Raw genomic sequence first — 19,427 nt, 5'->3', positions numbered from 1 at the left:
GAAAAGAAGTTGTTTTTTTTTGCAACTGTAACAAAAACCAATTTCCCCCAAGATCAATAAAGTATGACTATGACTATGACTACAAGCAGCTGCACAGTTTCAAAAAACTCACCCGCTTGTGGTACATTGCTCACAACATCCACTAAAACAAGGTTAAGTCTGTGAGCATGGCAGTGTATATATAATGCCTGCGGGACCTCTTTCCTGAACCTCTCTTGTACCCCATTATTGCACCCTGGCATCACTGCCGCCCCGTCATAACACTGACCTATACACGCGTTCTTATCAATAACACACTGGGCGAGTGTCTGTTCAATGCTTTTAAGAAGCGACTCTGCGTCCAATTCTTCTGCTGAAGTGAAGTGCAAGAATTCTTCAAGCACTGTTTCGTTATTCAAATACCGCACCACCACTGATATTTGCTCCTTTTTACTCGTCTTTACTTTCATCCACTATGATGGCAAAATGTTCAGCCTCCTTGATTTCTGCACTTATCCGAATTCTTACCATATCTGCCATAATAACCATAATTTCATTTTGGATATCGTGATGGGTGTTTTTTGCATTTCCAGGATTGTCCTTTATTGTAGCTAGAGTCTTATCACGCTGTCCAATTACAATGAGCAACTCAACAAAGTTTCCCCTATTGCCAGATCCATCATCCTCCCGGTGTCCTCGCTGGGCAATGCCTTGGCATGCAGTATAGTGTAGAGACTCAACCACGTCTCTCATATACTCACGATTTTCTTGGACAATCTTTGCACGTCCTTTGTCAAGCATATTTCCCAATCTTGAACCATCTTGGTTTCTCAATCTGAATTCCGCCCATGCCTCCATAGCAAACTTATGAGCTGCACTTACATGGTGGGTTATGAAAGCTCTTGTAGCTTTCCGCCAGTTGCGGTAACCGGTGACAGTGAAGGTAGACTCAGAATGGAACCCATGTCCTCCACACAGGACATGCCTGCATGCGAAGCAGAACGTAATATCTTTCGCCATCGAATATTCCAGCAGATCAAACCAGCCACGAATAAAACTCCTTTGCTGATTGCCAAGCTGTTGCGAGCAGCGAAGGGTACTTTTTCAAGACATCGTGAGGGTAACACTGTGGGTTGACCTTCCTCATCAATCTGCAGGTGGGCTGCACCCAAAAGCCCCCCAAGTGCATCATCGAACACCTCTGCATAGCGTTCTTCTGGTGTGCATTGTTTTTCTTTAAGTGTAGATACATGCACCTGTCACAGTGGCGGGGCATTGGGAGCAAGGGTGGACCCAAATGCAAGACACATCTTGTGAGGTTACTTAGATTTAGTTTATTGTTTGATACCAGGAAAGCAAGGCAGGAGCAGGACTGGGCAAGGACTCAGGACTACGACTAGGCTGGGACCAAGGGTCTGGGCTTGGACTCGGAATCGGCTCCCAGAACTAGAGGAGACATGAAGAGGATAGGTATGGACTCCGAGCCAGAGACTGGGCAAGGACCCAGTACTTGGGTCTTGCCTTGGGCTCGGACCCCAGAACCAAGCAAGGACATGACATGGGCTAGGGAGAGGAGGAACATGGGAACACAGAGCCTTGGTCTTGGGGAGCAGGTACATGGAACCATGGACACATACACAGAACACAGAGTCGGGACCCCTCCTTGGATACAGGACATAGGGCTGGGACTCACACACAGAACAGAGAGCCGGTACCCCTCCTTGGGTACAGGACATAGGGCCGGGACTCATGACCCTCCACGGGGCAACAGCAAGACGGCCTGACTTACCCCACGGAGGCAAGGACAAGACACAACAAGACATGACCCCCCACGGGGCAACGGCAAGACGGCCTGACTTATCCCACAGAGGCGAGGACAAGACAAGACAAGACATGACTCCCCGCGGGGCAACGGCAAGATGGCCAGACTTACCCCCAGGGAGGCGAGGACCAGACAAGACCAACACGAATGAACACCAGACAGTACCTATCTAGCTCCGGCGATGGAACTAGACCGAAGTGCAGGCGGGGGCTGCAGATGAGTACTAGAGGCGAGAGGGGCAGAGAAGGGATTCAGACAAGGGGGTAGGACAGGAATCACAGACTGCCAGGGCCAGGACTTGACTCAGAACTGGGAAGCCGCCAGGGCTAGGACTTGACTTGGTGCTTGAATGCCGCCAGGGCCAGGACTTGACTTGGTGCTAGAATGCCGCCAGGGCAAGGACTTGATTTGGTGCTAGAATGCCGCCAGGGCCAGGACCTGACTTGGTGCTAGAATGCCGCCAGGGCCAGGACTTGACTTGGAGACTCTGGGTAGTGGCGAGCCTTCGACTTGGCCCGGGAACAGTAGACAGCGGTTCTTGATTCCCTCCGGCGGGTTAACTCACCTTAGTGAGGAAACTTTGTAGGCTCGCTTTGGCGAGGTAACTGGACAGGGTTGCTCTGGTGAGGAGAAGGCAAATTACCGGCACTGGCTTCGGCAGAGATTAGGCTTGCTCCGGCCAGATGACATCGGCACACCGTACCTTAGGTGACTTTGCAGACGCTCCCGGCTCGAACGGCTGAAAGCCGGAGACTATAAACTACCAGTTCAGCCGAGCGTTAATTGCCTCTAATCACCAAAGTCAAGGGACATGGGAAAACAGGGGATCAACGGTCTGGATCGTAACATAAACAAGGTAAATTTAAAAGGACCCCGATCTGGACCATGACAGCACCTTGCGAAAGCTGTCATCGTTGACCGTAATCAGATTCATTTGCTGGCTGGCCCTGCTTCCCAGCAATGGTGTAAAGTCGTCAGTGACCATGACAAATTCGACAGAATACTTGGGGTTACGCAGTTTCACTCTACACATCCCTTCTGCATCCATGGTGGTGTTGTTCCACATCATCAGCTTTTTTGTGTATTGTCTTAGTGTGTGATCTACTCCCTCCAAGTATTTGCAGGGTAAAATATTAATGCTCGCCCCGGCTGTTGACTTGGAAGTCTATTTGCTTTCCAGTGATGAGCATCTGTGCAAATACGTCATCCTTTGTCTTCAACCTGTTGACCACCAATATGACATTGTCAATAAACTCGGTACTGCTGTCACTATCAGTTTGGTCATCGCTTTGTGCTTCCACCCCATGCACAGGCTTCTGCTTGCATACCAGTGGCGGCACCAGGGAGTTTTTCTTGCTGGTGCTACAGTGGGGCTGAATTATTCAGTGATGGTGCTGAGGGATGTACCCTATGGTAATATGTATTCGCAAGGCCAGACACGTGGCATTCAAAAGTCAGTTTCAAGCATTATGTGCCTACTATAGATGCCTCTGTTGACTCACAAGCAACAGCAATTGATAAATATAATATAGAAGTGAACTGTGACAGTGTCAACAGCATCGGAGACAACCCGGGCTACACAGAGCACAAACAAATCAACAAAGCACCCGACCCACAGCGCACAACGTGAATCACACACCAATCCCGCAATCAGTGTCAAATGCGTGCTTTTCAACTGAAAAACACAACACTAACCCACAGTGTCCACTGCTATTCACATTACATAGACAGACAATGCCAAAAGATACACCATTATTAAAGTCAAATAAGGCAAACAACAGATGCAAGGCTTTACCAGGAGTTGGACAAATCGTACTCTGACCATGCAATACCTCAATTAATTCGGCTATTGAATTTAAAACAAAAATCAACAGAATCACCGCTTGGAAGTCTAAGTGAAGCCAGTAGGCTTAATAGCAGTAAATGTAATAGTTTAGGATTTGCAGGAAACATAAGGACTATCCACCACAAAATAATAATAATAATCAGCATTAGTCTTGGCCCAAATTTAGAAGAAAAATCAACTTCACTCACCATTGATGTTTTCAGAGAAGCACAATCCGTCTGTTGTTGTGATTGGTGGTAAAAGCGTCAATGATTTTCTGGATGTCAAGTGCTTTGGTCCTCTGGCTGTTTATGGCCAACAGGGCCAAGTTGCTGTTCCAAGCATCACCGCTGCTATTCCTTAGGTAGTTTTTGAGGTGTCTGAGGTAGGAGAAACTCCGTTTGCATGAGGCAGATATCACAGGTAGAGACAGTGATATGCAGATTAGTTTGTATAAATCTGTAAGTGCATCGCGGTTGGGTCTCATTAGAGCTAGAAATTCTACTGTGTCATTCACTGTCTGTCCTAGCTAGAGAGTCAACCACAGCTCTCGTATACTCACGATTTTCTTGGACAATCTTTGCATGTCCTTTGTCAAGCATATTTCCCAATCTTCAACTGTCTTGTTTTCTCAATCTGAATTCGGCCCGTGCCTCCATAGCAATCTTCTGAGCTGCAATTACATGGTGGGTTTTGAAAGCTGTTACAGCTTTCCGCCAGCTGTGGTAACCGGTGACGGTAAAGGTAGACTCAGAATGGAACCCATGGCCTCCACACAGGAAATGCCTGCATGCGAAGCAGAACGTAGTATCTTTCGTGATCGAATATTCCAGCCAGTCAAACCAGCCATGAATAAAACTCTTTTGCTGATTGCCAAACTGTTGCGTGCAGCGAAGGGTACTTTTTCAATGCTGGCCGACGGGGTCCTTCCTCAGGCTGCTGGCTAACATTGCTAACAGTATTCCCACTAGCACCAAGAGCTGCTTCATCCACGTTCTCTTCCAAATCCCGCTCCATTTCTTGTTCCTCTACTTCGCCCTCACACTCCTTCAATGAGCTGCTGTTGGCCTCATCCCTACTTACTTCTTTCTGCATGTCACTTTCAATTAAGACAGGCTCAGGCTGAGACACCACTGATTCCTCTGGATGAGGTAGTTTTCTCACTAAAAATTGATCCATTTTTCACGCCGCCAAAATAATGCACATGCCAGGCCCACGCTAGCTTGTAAAAGCACTGTGTGTGTGTGAGTGTGTGTGTGTGTGTGTGTGTGTGTGTGTGTGTGTGTGTGTGTATGTGTGTGTGTGTGTGTGTGTGGCATCCGTTAGTCTCGCGAGACCACGGATCTGCGCCTGGATGTATACTATCAATCTCTCGTGTGAGTGAGAGTGAGTGACATCACCACCTTAAGTGATCTTAGATCAGTTTAACTGATCTGAGGACAGCAATGGCGAGACATTGACAACGAACCAAGTGTAGAGTGGATCTGACAGAGTTTATAACTTTATTGCTGCGTGGGTGCTATGGTAACTGGGGGTGCTGTTTCACTAGATCAACTGGAGAAACAAGCTGTATTCAAAACTATACAGAGAAAGCAGAGCAGCTGCGACTTGTATGTGAAATTTCAGTTAATTTCTCAGTGGTGCTACACTGGTGTTATTGCAATTTCTGCTGGGGCTATAGCCCCAGCTGGCACCACCTGTTGCATACCTTTGCAAAGTGATTTCGAATGCCACACGCCTTGCACACCTGTCCGTATGCTGGGCATTGTTGCTTGTCTCTTGCATGTTCCGTGCTACAGTACTTGCAAGGGTTCACTTTGCCTCTGTGGCTGTTCAAGGTGCCTTTTGCTCTGGCTCCACCACCTCCGCCTTCTGTCCAGGATGCTTTGAACCTTTCCTGTTAGTGCGAGGTTTAATCCCATGGACAGTAGCGGACCTGCTATCTGCAGCTGTACTGAATGCTTGTAGGTGTGATTCAGCCATTTCTGTGCTTTTACAGATGTCAATGCAGTCATTGAGCGATAGCTTTCTCTCTTGTAACAGACGTTTTCTGGTTTGGGAGTCGTTAATGCCCAGTACGATCTTGTCTCTCAGCAGACTGTCTGACATACACGAGCAAAAATTACATGTCTTTGCAAGAGATCTAAGGCTGGCAAGAAATGATTCAAAGGTCTCACCTTGTTCTTGTTGCCGCTTGTTGAACAAGTACAGTACCGTTCATATGTCTCATTTTTTCTCACCGATAGTGATCTGTCAAATGCAGCTAAAATCTTTGTGAGGTCTTGGCCTTCAGCCTCATCTGCGAACACAAAACTGTTGTAGACCTCAAGTCCAGACAGTCCAATTGTATATAAAAATAATGCCGTCTGGTATTCGGGAACTTGCTTGTGCAATTGTGCTATGATCCACATCTGCCGCCATGTCTTCCATAGTTGTGCTATTATTACATTGCCAACTGTAAGTTGAAAAAATCGGGCGCTGTGGTTGAAAAAAGCAATTTTCTGAGCCCCACCGCTGCCACAATGTTTCGAGACAGTTATTTCAGATAAAAACAATGGCGCATGCGCACCAACTTTAATCGTCTGCTCACGAGTGCACGTACAAGTACTGTATATCATAACAATAACCCTCAATTTCCCTGTGCTATGTAATAAGACCATAAGACAAAGGAGCAGGAGTAGGCCATTCAGCCCATCGAGTCTGCTCCACCATTTTATCATGAGCTAAACCATTCTCCCATTTAGTCCCACTCCCCCGTCTTCTCATCATAACCTTTGATGCCCTGGCTACTCAGATACCTATCAATCTCTGCCTTAAATACACCCAATGGCTTGGCCTCCACTGCTGCCCGTGGCAACAAATTCCATAGAATTTGACTAAAAAGATTTCTTTGCATTTCTGTTCTAAATGGGCACCCTTCAATCCTTAAGTCATGCCCTCTCGTACTAGACTCCCCCATCACGGGAAACAACTTTGCCACATCCACTCTGTCCATGCCTTTTAACATTCGAAATGTTTCTATGAGGTCTCCCCTCATTCTTCTAAACTCCAAGGAATACAGTCCAAGGGTGGACAAACGTTCCTCATATGTTAACCCTCTCATTCCTGGAATCATTCTAGTGAATCTTCTCTGTATCCTCTCCAACGTCAGCACATCCTTTCTTAAATAAGGAGACCAAAACTGCCCACAGTACTCCAAGTGAGGTCTCACCAGCGCCTTATACAGCCTCAACATCACATCCCTGCTCCTATACTCTATTCCTCTAGAAATGAATGCCAACATTGCATTCGCCTTCTTCACTACTGACTCAACCTGGAGGTTAACTTTAATGGTATCCTGTATGAGGACTCCCAAGTCTCGTTGCATCTCAGAACTTTGAATTCTTTCCCCACTTAAATAATAGTCTGCCCGTTTATTTTTTCTGCCAAAGTGCATAACCGTACACTTTCCAACATTGTACTTCATTTGTCACTTCTCTGCTCATTCTTCCAATCTATCCAAGTCTCTCTGCAGACTCCGTTTCCTCAGCACTACCGGCCCCTTCATCTATCTTCGTATCATCAGCAAACTTAGCCACAAAGCCATCTATTCCATAATCCAAATCGTTGATGTACAATGTAAAAAGAAGCGGCCCCAACACTGATCCCTGTGGAACACCACTGGTAACTGACAGCCAACCAGAATAGGATCCCTTTATTCCCACTCTCTGTTTCCTGTGTGACGAGAATACACATAAATTAAGATGTTTGCTGGCCTGGGCTAGCACCAGTGGCATCAGCAGTTGGTCTGCCACCTGTCCTCAGGGGAGGGAGAGATAAGGAACACAATGAAGCAGCATTTGGAGATGTTAATGAAGGAGCCATCAGTCTGGGTACTGTCAAGATTGGCTCCCCCTTTGAACCCTGAACTGTTTGAAGTGTGATGGACAGGCGATACCCCAGCAGGGGGATAAAAAGGGACAGGTTCGCTAAGGCAAGACACACACGACACCACGAGGTAACGAGACCCTGGAAGCGGTGCCCCCCCGCAAGTCGGCGGGAGTCGTTCGGAAGGCTGATTGCGGAACCAAGCCATAGACGCACAGGGTGGAAAGGTACGATCAGCGGGAACCCGGTGTGTGTCCACCCTTGCTTGGGTGCCAGGTTCACTGCAGAGGATCGACCGCATCTGGAGGAGGGGTCACAGTCGGTGAGCCCAGGTGACATCACAAAGGACCCGCCCAAAAGCTGCTTGTGAGCAATATCGCAGGTCTGTGTGTGGAAGCCGTTTTGAATGATCATTCGTTCTTGTTCTCTCTCTCCTTCCCCCCACATTGTCCATCACCACGGCAACGATTACTGTGAACTGAACTAAATTGGACTGAACTTTGCGTCACTTTGAAATTGGTCATTTACCCCTTGACAACGATAGAGCTTGATTGATCCTGTTATCTTAATTCTGTGCACATGTGTGTTTATCATTGCTGAACTGTTGCATTTATTATCCTTTCGATTACTGTGTTGCTTGTTTCTTTAATAAAACTTTTTTAGTTCTAGTAATCCAGACTCCAACAAGGATTTCTGCTGGTTTGGCAACCCAGTTACGGGGTACGTAACACCTGCGAATCAGCCAACGCTCTATCCACGTATGTAACTTTCCCATAATTCTTGTTAAGTAGCCTCATGTGTGGCACCTTGTTAAAGGCCTTCTGAAAATCCAAATATACAACATCCACTGCATCTCCCTTGTCTAGCCTACTGGTAATTTCCTCAAAAAATTGTAATAGGTTTGTCAGGCAGGATGCTGAGTTCTGCCTATCTTGTCATATGCCTCCAGGTACTCTGTAACCTCATCCTTGACAATCGACTCCAACAACTTCCCCACCACCAATGTCAAGCTAACAGGTCTATAATTTCCTTTTTGCTTCCTTGCCCCCTTCTTAAATAGCGGAGTGACATTTGCAATCTTGCAGTCCTCCAGAACCATGCCAGAATCTATTGACTTTTGAAAGCTAATGCCTCCACAATCTCCACAACTACTTCCTTCGGAACACGAGGGTGCATTCCATCTGGTCCAGGAGATTTATCTACCTTTAGCCTATTCAGCTTCCTGACTACTTTCTCTGTCGTAATTGTGACTGCGCACACTTCTCTTCCCTGCCACCCTTGAGTGTTCGGTATACTGCTGATGTCTTCCTCAGTGAAGACTGATGCAAAATACTCGTTCAGTTCCTCTGCCATCTCCTTATCTCCCATTACAATTTCTCCAGCATCATTTCCTATCGGTCCTGTATCTACTCTCACCTGTCTTTTACTCTTTATATACTTTAAAAAGCTTTTAGTATCTTCTTTGATATTATTTGCTAGCTTCCTTTCATAGTTAATCTTTTCTCTCTTAATGACCTTCTTAGTTTCCTTTTGTAGGGTTTTAAAAACTTACCAATCATCTGTCTTCCCACTAATTTTTGTTTCCTTGTATGCCCTCTCCGTTGCTTTAACTTTGGCTTTGACTTCTCTTGTCAACCATGGTTGCATCCTTTTTCCATTCGAAAATTTCTTCTTTTTTGGAATATACCTGTCTTGCACATTCCTCATTTCTCGCATAAACTCCAGCCACTGCTGCTCTGCTGTCTTTCCCGCCAGTGTCCCTTTCCAGTCAACTTTGGCCAGTTCCTCTCTCATGCCACTGTAATTTCCTTTACTCCACTGAAATACCAACACATCAGATTTCAGCTTCTCTTTTTCTAATTTCACAGTGAACTCAATCATGTTATCGACAGGAATTCTGCAGATGCTGGAAATTCAAGTAACACACATTCTCCTGTCCCATGATCCTCTCGTATCCCCTTTTGCCTATCACCTGTCCAGCTCTTGGCTCCATCCTCCCCCTCCTGTCTTCTCCTATCATTTTGGATCTCCCCTTCCCCCTCCAACTTTCAAATTCCTTACTCACTCTTCCATCAGTTAGTCCTGACGAAGGGTCTCGGCCTGAAACATCGACTGCACCTCTTCCTAGAGATGCTGCCTGGCCTGCTGCGTTCACCAGCAACTTCAATCATGTTATGATCACTGTCTCCTAAGGGTTCCTTCACCTTAATCTCTCTAATCACCTCCGGCTCATTACACAATACCCAATCCAGTACAGCCGATCCCCTAGTGGGCTCAACAAGCTGTTCTAAAAAGCCATCTCGCAGACATCCTACAAATTCTCTCTCTTGAGATCCAGTGCTGACCTGATTTTCCCAATCTACTCGCATGTTAAAATCCCCCACAATTATCATAACACTGCCCTTCTGACAAGCCTTTTCTATTTCCAGTTGTAATTTGTAGTCCACATCCCGGCAGCTGTTTGGAGGCCTATAAATAACTCCCATCAGGGTCCTTTTACAGAAAGTAATGAGGTAGCCTCCACTGCTCCCCCAGGCAGAGAATTCCACAGATTCACTACTTTCTGGGAAAAGCAGTTTCTCCTCATCCCCATCCTAAATCTATTCCTCTGAAACTTGAGGTGATCTCCCCCAGTCCCCTAGTGGAAATAACTTTCCTGCCTCTATCTATCCCTTCCATAATTTTATATGTTTCTATAAACTTCCCTCTCATTCTTCTGAATTGCAGTGAGTATGGTCCTCCGCACCTCAATCTCTCCTCAGAGGCTGCTGACTTCCCCTACCCCCCTCAGCCCCACCTCTCATTTCCAGCATCAACCTGGTGAAACTTTTCTGTGTCAGTTCATCTTATTCAAGTAAGGAAACCTATTAAATAAAAACACAGTGGCTGGGTAGGTGGCAGATGTGATCTCCTGTTGGGAGTGTGATGTGGTGCGGTTCTGTAGGAGGACTGTAGGAAGGGAATGTGAGCCAGAGGAACAATCGTATAACAGCAATGGCTTTTCTCTGGTACGATGGAAGATGAAAGGTGACTTGATAGAGATGTACAAGATGATAAGAGGTATAGACCAAATGGACGGCCAACACATATTTCCAAGGGTGGCAACGGCAAATACCAGAGAGCACCCATTTAAGTTGAATAGGGGAAAGTTTAAGGGAGAACTTACTCTGATTCAATGTAAATGAGTGTCATCTGGTAAGGGAGATGTCAGAGGTAGTCTTTTTTTACACAGAGAGTGTTGGGTGCCTGTAACACATACTGCCAGGGGCAGTGGTAGAGGCTGATTTATTAGGCATGTTTAAGAGACTTGCAGATTGGCATATGAATGTAAGAGAAACGGAGGGTGTTGGGCTGTATAGGAGGGAAAGGTTCGATTGAACGTTAAAAGGACAGCAGGACATTGTGGAGCAAAGGGCCTGTACTGTGCTGTAGTATCCTATGTTGTATGTTCAGAACAAAATCTGGAGCTATCTGAGCAGGGTTTGTAGAAGGTAGTGGGATGGATTGAGAAAGTGGTTAGAAAAGCACACGGCATCATGAGCTGTGTAGACAGAGGTAGGGTGTACCAGAGCATGAAGGCCCTGACAAACCTTCACAAGGCACCAGGTCAGCCAGAGCTGATTCAGGGTGTGGAAGAGATTTACCAAACTATTTCAGGAGATGATGCACTGCCATTCAGGACAGATTGGAGATTCTGGAGCTGCCTACCTTGGAAGCGCAGAGTTTGGAGGAGAAATTATGGAGGTATTTAAAATCCCAAAGGATGATCTATCGAGTCTGCACATCCATTCCAACAAGGCTGATTTATTTTTCCTCTCACCCACATCCTTCTGCTTCTCCATATCTGCTCTTTCTAGGCATTTCAATATTCAACCGGTTTCAATAAGATTCTTCCTCATTCTTCCAAACTGCAACAAGTACAGGTCAAGAACCATCAAAATGCACTTCATACCTGAACCCCTTCTTTCCAGGGATCATTCTACTGAGCTCCTTCTGGACCCTCTTCAATGCCAGCAAATCCTTCCTTAGATCATCATCATTATGTACCATGACATATAATGTAGACGACCGTGGTCTCATGACCATCATTGTTCTTGGCATGTTTTTCTACAGAACTGGTTTGCCATTGCCTTCTTCCAGGCAGTGTCTTTACAAGACAGGTGACTTCTTCAGAAATTGTCTGCCTGGCATCAGCGGTCACATACCAGGACTTGTGATATCCACCAGATGCTCATACAACCATCCACACCTGCTCCCATGGCTTCACTTGACCCTGACTGGGGTCTAAGCAGGTTCTATACCCAGCCCAAGGGTGACTTGCAGGCTAGCAGAGGGAAGGAAAACCTAACACTTCCTTTGGCAGACGTGTATATTTCCTCACTACCGCCCTTCTTAGATAAGAGGCCCAAAACTGCTCACAGTACACCACGTGGTCTGACCAATGGCTTCTCAAGCCTCAGCATTACATCCTTTTATTTATATTCCAGTCCCCTTGAAATGAATGGCAAAATTGCATTTGACTTCTTTACTACAGGCTGAGGCTGAGGACTGAGGCCTGAGGCTGGGTCTCTGGAGCTGTGAGATGGCAGCTCCACACTGTGAACCTCTGGAACTCTCTACCCATTGAGGTGTGAAGGTGGAGTGCTCTGTACATTCAACACTGGCATGAACAGGCAGTTAGTCAGTGGGGGTGCAGGAAGGGGTTTAGGGGTGGAAGCTCCAGGCTGGAATACTGATAAGACTAGCCATGACTTTCTATATAAGACAATGGAGTAAACTTACATGATTTGTCCCATCAAGTGTTCTGCCATTCTACCAAGGCTGCTTTATTATCCCCTTTAACATTCTCCTGCCTTCTCCCCGATGTCCTTACTGATCATGAACCTGTTTGTGATGATGTGACCTGCCAACATCAAAGAGTTGACAACAACACACTGCATCGATGGAGACCTGGAAAGATGCACTACTTACCGAGAAAGCGTGGAAAAAGAGCTGGGCTGCTGGTCAGATTGAAGCTGAGGAGCTTCGGGGTCCCTATGCCCACCATCCTACTAGCTCATGTGCAAGCCATAGAGAACTAGGTGGATGATCTTAAAGGGAGACTCACCTACTGCAGGGAGATGCACAACTGCTGTGTATTCTGTTTCACCGAGACCTGGCTCTCCCCTGCCACCCCTGACTGTTCCATCCGACCAGAGGGATTTTCGATCTATTGGATAGACTGCACGGCGTCTTCAGGCAAGATGAGGGGAGGTGGTGTCTGCCTACTGATCAACACTGGGTGGTGCTCAGACACAGTGGCACTGACAAGCTTCTGCAGCCCGGACCTGGAACACCTGTCGGTGAAGTGTCGTCCCTACTATCTACCACGGGAATTCAACTCGGTCATACTGACAGCGGTCTACATTCCTCCCCCCCCACCCCCCCACCCCGGGTGGACGTGGAATGTGCTCTGAACATACTGTATGCCAACATCAGTGAAATTGAGGCCAGGTATCTGGAGGCTTTGCTCATTACAGCCAGGGACTTTAACCAGGCCAAACTCAGAAAGGCACTGCCAAAGTTATACTAACATGTCTCCTGCCCCACTAGAGGCCCGAATATACTTGACCACTGCTACACAGCAGTCAAGGATGCCTACCGTTCCGTCCCACAACCTCACTTCGGAAAATTGGACCATCAGGCCGTACTCCTCCCGGCTTACAAACAGAAACTGAAGCGGGAGGTCACGGTGTCAAAAGTACTGTCGCGTTGGACGGAGGAAACGGATGAGGTCCTCCATGACTGCTTTGAATCGGTGGACTGGTTAGTATGCAAGGACTCGGCAGCTAACCTTGATGAGTATGCCTCAGCTGTCACGGACTTTATTTGCAAATGCATAGAGGACTGTATGTCTCACAAGACAATCCGGGTATTCCCTAACTGAAAACCTTGGATGAATTATGAGGTCAAGTCCCTTTTAAAGGCTAGAGCTGTGGCTTTTAGGTCCGGGGATACCAGTCGCTACACAGATTCCAGGCGTGAACTCCGGAAAGCCATTAAGAGTGCCAAGAGGCAATATCGAGCCAAGTTGGAAGCCCAGGCTAACCAAAGGGATGCCAGTAGACTATAGCAGGGTCTAAATGAGATCACTGGGCGCAAAGAAAAGGCTGGGAATATCAATAACTGTGGCGCTTCTCTTCCTGACAAACTTAACGTATTCTACGCAAGATTCGAACAGAAGGGGAGCGTCCTGCTCCCTCCGGATGAACCGAACCTGGTGGCACCCAGATTCATCGTCAATGAGGAGGACGTTAGAAGGGCCTTCCTGAAGATAGATCCAAGGAAGGCGATGGGCCCAGATGGCGTCTCGGGACGGGTTCTCCGGGCCTGTGCAAGCGGGCTAGCTGGAGTGTTTGCTGACATCTTCACTGCCCCTTGCTTCAGTCTAAGATCCCCTCGTGTTTTAAGAAGGCAACAATAATCCCAGTGCCGAAGAAGAGCAAGGTGCCATGCCTGAATGACTATCGACCTGTGGCTCTGATATCAATTGCTATGAAGTGCTTCGAGAGATTGGTTATGGCACACATCAACCACAGCCTGCCGGTCAACCTCAACGCTTTGCAATTCGCCTACAGGAGCAACAGGTCAATGGCAGATGCCATCTCTCTGGCCCTACATTCCTCCTTAGAACACCTGGAGAATAAAGACACATATGTAAGGCTCCTTTTCATTGACTACAGCTCTGCCTTTAATGCCATTGTTCCAAATAAACTGATTCCTAAGCTCCGGAACCTGGGCCTTAGCACTCAGATCTGCAGCTGGATCTTCAACTTCCTCACAGACAGGACCCAGGCTGTAAAAATAGGGGACAAGCTCTCCTGTACAATCACTCTGAGCACCAGTGCCCCACAAGGCTGTGTACTCAGCCCCCTGCTGTACTCACTGTACACCCATGATTGTGTAGCCAAGTTTCCATCAAACTCAATCTATAAGTTTGCTGATGACACAACAATTGTAGGCCGTATCTCGGGTAATGATGAGTTTGAGTACAGAGAGGAAATTAAGAACCTGGTGGCATGGTGCGAAGACAATAACCTATCCCTCAATGTCAGCAAGACGAAAGAATTGGTTGTTGACTTCAGAAGGAGTAGTGGACCGCACGAGCCAATTTACATCGGTGGTGCACAAGTGGAACAGGTCGAAAGCTTTAAGTTCCTCGGGGTCAATATCACAAATGACCTGACTTGGTCCAACCAAGCTGAGTTCACTGCCAAGAAGGCCCACCAGCACCTTTACTTCCTGAGAAAACTAAAGAAATTTGGCCTTTCCCCTAAAACCCTCACTAATTTTTATAGATGCACTGTAGGAAGCATTCTTCTAGGGTGCATCACAACCTAGTATGGAAGTTGTCCTGTCCAAGACCGAAAGAAGCTGCAGAAGATCGTGAGCACGGCGCAGCACATCACACAAACCAATCTTCCGTCCGTGGACTCACTTTACACCACACGCTGTCGGAGCAGTGCTGCCAGGATAATCAAGGAGACGACCCACCCAGCCAACAGACTTTTCGTCCCTCTTCCCTCTGGGAGAAGGCTCAGGAGCTTGAAGACTCGTACGGCCAGATTTGGGAACAGCTTCTTTCCAACTGTGATAAGACTGCTGAACGGCTCCTGACCCGGATCTGGGCCGTACCCTCCAAATATCCGGATCTGCCTCTCAGTTTTTTCTTTGCACTACCTCACTTCCCATTTTTCTATTTTCTATTTATGATTTATAATTTAAATTTTTAATATTTGCTAATTTTAACTATTTTTAATATCTTTAATATTTAATATTTGTAATCCAGGGAGTGTGAAGCGCAGAATCAAATATCGCTGTGATGATTGTACGTTCTAGTATCAATTGTTTGGCGACAATAAAGTATAAAGTAACCTCTGCTTTAAATGACTTGCCCTCTACAGCTGCCCATGGCAATAAATTCTACAGATTCACCCCCCCCCCCCCCCCCACCCCGGCTTGGCTAAAGAAATTCCTCCTCATCTCTGATCTAAAAGGATGTCCTTGTACTCTGAGGCTGTGCCCTCTGGTGCTAGACTCCCCCACCATAGGCTCCCCCATCATCCTGTCCACATCTGTCTACATCCACCCAGTCTAAGCCTTTCAATATCTGATAGGCTTCAGGAAGATAAACCCCCAACTCACCCCATTCTTCTAAACTTGAGCGAGTACACGATAAAGCCATCAAACACTCCTCATATCGTTTTCATTCTTGGGGTCATTCTCGTGAACCTCCTCTGGACTTTCCAATGCCACCAGACCTTTTCTCAGATAACGGGCTCAAATCTGCTCACAATACTCCAATGTCTGACCAATTCCTTGTAAAGCCTCAGCATTGCATCCTTGCTTTTATGTTCTCGTCCTCTCAAAATGAATGCTAACATCATACTTGCCTTCCTTGCTATCCGCTCAACCAACAAGTTAACCTTTAGGGAATCACGCACTAGGACTCTTAAATCCCTCTGCACCTCTGAGTTTTGAATTTTCTCCCACTTAGAAAATAATCTATGTTTTTATTCCTTCTACCAAAGGCAATGACCAGACACTTCTTCACATTATGTCCTATTTAGCACTTTGCCCATTTTCCTCATCTGTCTAAGTCCTTCTACAGACTCCTTTGTGCACTGGGACCATTCTATCGGTCTGCTTGGACTCATCCCTGAATGCTCAGCAGGCTGATACTAGGGATGGAGGGGTCAATGTGTGCTTACCCCACGGTGGAGTAGGTTCAAGAGTTTGAATGACCACCCCCACCACCATGTTACTGATGTTCCTGTGAAAAGTAATTAACCCAATAGGCTTGGTTTCGAGCAGTAATAACTCAGTGGCCAACTGATCTTTGGAGATGACCAGCTGAGCAGCGCTGTCTGTTTTCCCCAAGCAGCAGCACGTGCAGTTTGTCCATGACAGTGTTTAGCAGAGGAAGCTTACATTCCATTCAAACCCTCCGGTCGCTATTCCGCCTGCTGCGCCGTTCCCGGCCAGGCCCACGAAGTGCCCACTGCCGACGTTGCTGGCGAACAGAGAGGCCCCGATCTGAGGGAGAAACAAAATACAGTCAGACACAGTGTCAGAAGCGACCTTCATCACTCAATGCCCACAGCTGTATCAGAGTCAGAGAGCTGTATGGTTCAGAAAGAGGTCCTTCAGCACTGCTGCTCTGTGCTGACCATGAAGCCAATCCACACCAATCCCACTTGGCCACACTAGTCCTGTATCCCTCCACACCCTTCCTGTCTGAGTGCCTGCCCGAACATCTTTAAGCATCTCCTTTGGCAGCTCATTCTAGATAACCACCACCCTGTGTGTGTGAAAAAGCTACCCCATAATCTTTAAATTTCTCCCCTCTCACCTGAAACCTGTGACATGAACTTCCTATCCTATCTACACTGCTCTTAAAGTTATAAAACTCCATAAGCCTCTTATTATCCAGTGAAACTAAACCTTGCATGTCCATCTCCTGCTTGTAAATACAGCCATCCATTCCTGCCAGCTCCCCTCTTAAGCCTCACTGACCAAAAGTTCTAGAATATAGAGCATAGAATATTAAAGCACAGTACAGGACCTTCCTCCCACAACGTTTTGTTGACTTTTTAAGCTTTAATTTCAATTTAACTTTTCCCTCCTACATAGCCCTCCATTTCTCTATCTTCCACGTGCCTGTCTAAGAGTTTATTAAAAGTCCTCTACCACCCACCCTGGCACCATGTTCCACTCTCCCTGTGTAAAATAAAATCCCTCCTATACTTTCCTCCAATCACCTTAAAATCATGCCCCCTCGTACTGGCCATTTCCACCCTGGGGAAAAAGTCTGTGGCTGTCCGCTCGATGTATGTCCCTTATTATCTTGTATGCCTCTATCATTTCACCTCTCATCCTCCTTCACTCCAGAGAGAAAAGCCCTAGCTCACTCAGTCTATCCTCTTAAGACATGCTCTCTAATCCAGGCAGCACCTGGTAAACCTCCTCTGCACCCTCTCTAACGCTTCCACATCCTTCTAGTGTATAATGAGGTGACAAGAACTGAGGAGTTAACTGCAGCCACGTGTCAGAGTGCCATCTAGGAGCTTGGTAGATCCATTTCTGTCCTGGCTACATACAGGGGTGAGAATATGTTGGCACAGGTTAAGTGCAGTGGCCATCGATGGGTTAAAACTGCATTGGTCGTTGACACCACTGTACAGGTAAGAAAGTGAAGTGAAATTAACTTTGCTAGCTTTACTTGTCACATGTACATCAAAATATACAGTGAAATGCACCACTTTGTGTCAGATCAAATCAGCAGGGATTGTGCTAGATTGCGCTGGATAGTGCTGGATTGTGCTGGACTGTGCTGGACTTTGCTGGATTGTGCTGGGTGGTGCTGGACTGTATGGGTTGTGCTGGACTGTGCAGGATTGTGCTGGACTGTGCTGGGTTGTGCTGGACTGTGCTGGATTGTGCTGGGTTGTGTTGAAGGTGCCAACACCACTCTGCAGGGGCCAATATAGTCCATTCAGAAATCTGATGGAGGAGGGAAAGAAGCTGTCTTCAGGCTCCTGTGCCCCCTCCCTAATGCTAGTATGTTACATTACACTCCCAGATGTCACTGCAACATACAGAGAACTCTGTAGACAAACATGATGCAGAAAGAATCCATAAATGGAGAAAAAGGGTTGACGTCAGTCTATTGAGCTGCTAAGGTTTATATCTCCCACTTCCTCACTGCGTGGCTTCTTATCGCAGTTGGACATTGATTGCCTGTTTATTGCCTGTTGTCTGGTTTTAAGTGACTCATCATTTGTGCCAGAGTCAAGCGAGATGAGAGAGCTGGTGCTTTACTAGAGTGTTCACTCTCCGCCAGTTGCACTAGAGAGTGCTATAGTGAAAGATACTGACCCTGACATCCAATCAGACGAAAGATACTGACCCTGAGATCCAATCAGATGAAAGACACTGAGATCCAATCAGACAAAAGATACTGACCCTGAGATCCAATCAGACGAAAGATACTGACTCTGAGATCCAATCAGATGTTTGCACAAAGGACGGTGGGATGCATTTCACAGTACAAAGCCTGGTCACTGATTCACTGGGTGAAGTTAACGGGTAGCCAGCGCCCGTTTGCTCTTTGCCCAGACTATGCAGATAGCCAGAAATGAGGCCCCAAGCCTTCCTGCCTCTAAAGGGATATAATGTGGGTGTGGGTGAGCCATCAGTGAAATTTGTTGCTTAGTGGCAGCAGTACAGTGAAATATATAAAAATTACTGTGAGTTCCAAAATAAATAGTGCAAAAGAGGAATTGAAAGCTAGTGTTCATGGACCATTCAGGAATCTGATGGTGGATGGGAAATAGCTGTTCCTAAAACATTGAGTATGTGTCTTCAAACTCCTGTACCTCCTTCCCGAAGGTAGTAATGAGAAGGGAGTGATGAAGCCCCTGACTGATGATGTCACCTTCTTGAAGATGTCCTTGATGTTGGAGAAGCTAGTCTCTCGGATGGGAATCAAAATCTCTCCATCAGCCCCCATGTCTTATAGTGCTGGAAATGGATCTGGGCCATTTCGTCACTCTAGGAATTCAACCGCAGTCTCCCTGGAATCAGACAGCCCCACATGTTGCACCACTGACTCATGAGAACAGAGGTACTAGAAGAACTGAACCAGTCAGCAGCATCAGTGGGAGGAGAAATCCATTAATGTTTCGGGCCAGGGGACCTCCTTGGAACTGGGGGGTATGTGGAGGAGTGTGTGGGCAGGAGGGAGGTCAAATTTTTCACTGGCTCTCACTGCAGTGTTTCATTTGCATAGACTTCAAATCTCAGAGTTTACACTTGACCTTTGCCCAGTTAATTGAAAGTTCGGCTCAGTAGCAGATACAGGGCCTTACCACACCTTGAACCTAATTTTATTTA

At 46.8% G+C, this 19,427-nt stretch overlaps 1 protein-coding gene across 7 annotated transcripts in view; it reads right to left on the bottom strand.

The window, feature by feature from the left end:
* slc5a1 (solute carrier family 5 member 1) overlaps positions 1–19,427 on the bottom strand; it is a 159,337-nt gene that overhangs the window by 50,340 nt on the left and 89,570 nt on the right. For 4 of the 7 annotated variants that reach the window (XM_072245054.1, XM_072245062.1, XM_072245046.1 and 1 more), the window contains exons 3-5: positions 16,464–16,568; positions 9,046–9,311; positions 5,804–6,104 (exon numbers count right to left, since the gene is read on the bottom strand). In XM_072245054.1, coding sequence (XP_072101155.1) covers positions 5,804–6,104; positions 9,046–9,311; positions 16,464–16,568 — 672 coding nt within the window. Of the gene's footprint in view, positions 1–3,835; positions 3,966–5,803; positions 6,105–9,045; positions 9,312–16,463; positions 16,569–19,427 lie in introns of those variants that run through there. The other 3 variants (XM_072245082.1, XM_072245072.1, XM_072245091.1) reach the window with 3 other exon arrangements.

This window comes from Mobula birostris, chromosome 2, assembly GCF_030028105.1.
Source record: "Mobula birostris isolate sMobBir1 chromosome 2, sMobBir1.hap1, whole genome shotgun sequence".
Taxonomy (NCBI): domain Eukaryota; kingdom Metazoa; phylum Chordata; class Chondrichthyes; order Myliobatiformes; family Myliobatidae; genus Mobula; species Mobula birostris.
The sequence above is the reverse complement of the archived record's forward strand: the minus strand, read 5'-3'. Positions and strand labels throughout refer to the sequence as shown.